Consider the following 2994-nt stretch of genomic DNA (forward strand, 5'->3'; position numbering starts at 1 on the left):
GGGTATAATTGTCCTGTTTTTGTAAAAATCACCAAAAATTGTAGAAAAATCGTATGGAGATGTGCTATATATCCCTGGAAAGCTGAGAATATCTACTTTGATTTTTGTTTTAATACCAAAATCTAATTCCAGACTTAAGATGGGTGAAAACAGCTATATGTTCAGTGCAGTAAGGCTGAATTTTGACAGCTTTGGGACATTTTGACAGCTTTAGGATACTGTTTTGTAAAATTCATAGTAAATTATAGAAAAACCATAAAAATGTGAGGTCAGTGGCATTAGAAAGATATAAGAGTCTATTTTGTTAATATTTATAATTTATTAGTTATTTTAACATTTAAGAAGGGTAAAACAGATCTGCAAGTGACAGCTATACAAAGAACAAAAACTAAAATTTCTAAATTGAAAACAACATAACTTGAGAGTAGTTAAGTAATTGCTTATGAAATTTGAAATATGAACTCCAGGGGTATAATTGGAGGTTTTAGAGGCCTGAGGATGGTGTAATTTCATCAGAAAAAAAGAGGAATTTTATCGCAACATTCGGTTACAGCACAGTGAGTTCAATATAGGGACAATTGTATGTTATGTGTTATATGTGCAATGTGCTTTCTTGTGTTATTGATCTAAGTGGTTATTACTTGATATTGGTTTTGATGTCTTTGGCCATGTAGAGCATGACTCATATCACTTTGGTATTGGCTTTGTGCCTTTGACCATGTAGAGCATGACTCGTATCACTTTGGTATTGGCTTCGGGCTAGGTAAGGCTGAAAGCCTGTATATTCTAGCAACATGATTAAAAGGGATTGTGTTTTAAATGCCTCTTGGGCTAGAATTTATGATGTTTATGATCCTAAATTATTGTGTCTCATTGATTGTAATCCCTTGAATCTAACCGTTTATTGATTTGTAAAGCCCTTCATTTGATACACATATAAGCCTTTGTTGTCCTTTGTTTCTTTTTGTTCATGTCATATTGTTATGTATATGGCATAGCGTTATATTGTATCTATTTTTTTGAACTCACTAAGCGACGCCCGCTTATCCCTTTCAGTGTTTAACTATTTCAGGTGATAAGCATCCAAAGTAAACAGGCTTTGTTGGAGGACTTAGAGTAGTTGACACTACTACGTTTTTACTTGGTATACATATATGTATATGGATTATAAATTCATGGGTAGTTATGTGTTTATACAACTAGTTATGAAACTTTGTAAAAACCCTTTTAGTTGGTTTGTATCCATGCTTTTGTATACCACTAGTGTGAATTATAATTATGAATATGCATGTAGCATGTTTGCCTTTATGGTAATTTTAGTGAATGGGGTCTTTCAATCATGGTATCAGAGCACTAGTTTTAGTGAACTAAATACCACGAACTGGTATTTAGACTTAAACTGTTGGAAGTTCAATATATGAACATATTCATTGTCCATATATGGATACAAACCATAGGAAAGACTTAAGTGGGGTGTTGGGTAATGATAAATCCTTATATTCTTACGTGTTATGTTACTCCAAATTTTTCAGTGCAATGACTGAGCAGGAGGGTAGTCATACACCAGATGTGGGTGGAGATCTTCATCTTAATGAGGGAGATACTCCAATATCCCCTCGTGAGGCGCGAATTTTGGATAAACTTACTGGTGTTATTCGACAAACTCTCAAACAACACAAAAGGGATAGTGATAAGGGTAAAGAGAAAGCCACCGGAGAGTCTTAAAGAGAGAAAGCGAAACGTCCCTCATTCAAAACTTTCAAGAGTAGTGGTGCTACAGAGTTTTCAGGTGTCCTTGATCCCATTGTTGTTCTTACCTGGATCCAGAACACAGAAAAAGTATTTCGTATCTCCCATGTGGTTAATGAAGACAAGGCTAACTATGCTTCTGCAATGCTCATTGGAGAAGCCTTAGTTTGGTGGGAAGCGACATTTGAAGCTATTAACGAGTATGACCAGGAGAATTTATCTTGGGAGATGTTTAAAATCCGCTTTCTAGGAAAATATTGTCCTCTAGATATGAGGAGAAGACTGGAGAAGGAGTTCCTCGAGCTTAAGCAGGGAGGAATGACTGTGACCGAATATGAAACTCAATTTAATCAAAGGGCACGGTTTGCTGCGAAGTATATCCCGACTGAAGACGATAAAAGTCAGTTATTCATGGAAGGGTTACGGTATGAAATCCGTGATTTTGTGATCAACCGGGATATTCTATCATTCGATAAAGCTGTTGAGTATGCCCGAAAGCGCGAGCATGACTTAGAGATACGTGGTGCCACTCTTTCTGTCCCGAAGCATCCACGTGTTGATCGAACTATTTCTGTTTCAACTATTCCATCGGCTCAATCTGATCCTAGCACAAAAGTACAATCTCAGAGCGCCTTTCGTGGTCGCGGTCGGCCACAATCTTTTTCTCTTCAGTCGAGAGCTCCACCACCGTGCCAGAAATGTGGAAAGAGCCACCAGGGTCAATGCAGGGTAGGAAAAGGACCGGTGATTTGCTATGGATGCGGAGAAACAGGTCATATAAAGCCCGTTTGCCCGATGAGGAATGTTACATGTTATGCTTGCGGTGTTACTGGCCATAGAAAGCGTTTTTGCCCAACTCTTACCAGCCAAATGGTGGGAAGCCAAGCTTCCGTTCAACAACCGGTGGGCACTTCTGTTGGATTAGTGTCTAAGTCCATAACTATTTTGGTATGTACTTGACCCGATGGTGCATGGTCCTTTTGGGTTGCCTTCACCAAAGCAACTTGATTGGAGAAATGAATAAAGAGAGAGAGGATAATATGATTTATTAATATGTTATAAGAATAATATATTAAAGGAGAAATCATATTTGTTTAATTAATATTGGTCAATAATTAATTAAGAATTAATTTTGTGATCAAGTGTAATTAATTAAACTAGAGGGGCTGAATTGTAATTATGTGATAGTTACAAAATAAGGTAAGAATTATCTTATAAGTATGGTGAACGAATTTAAGGTTGGAA

At 36.9% G+C, this 2994-nt stretch overlaps 1 protein-coding gene across 1 annotated transcript; it reads left to right on the forward strand.

Moving 5' to 3' along the window:
- Positions 1-1893: 1893 nt before the first annotated feature.
- On the forward strand, positions 1894-2674 carry LOC128133652 (uncharacterized). The gene is made up of 2 exons (XM_052771160.1): positions 1894-2521; positions 2616-2674. Exons 1-2 carry the CDS (start codon positions 1894-1896, stop codon positions 2672-2674), a joined length of 687 nt encoding a protein of 228 aa, XP_052627120.1.
- Positions 2675-2994: the final 320 nt, after the last annotated feature.

This window comes from Lactuca sativa, chromosome 4, assembly GCF_002870075.4.
Source record: "Lactuca sativa cultivar Salinas chromosome 4, Lsat_Salinas_v11, whole genome shotgun sequence".
NCBI lineage: Eukaryota > Viridiplantae > Streptophyta > Magnoliopsida > Asterales > Asteraceae > Lactuca > Lactuca sativa.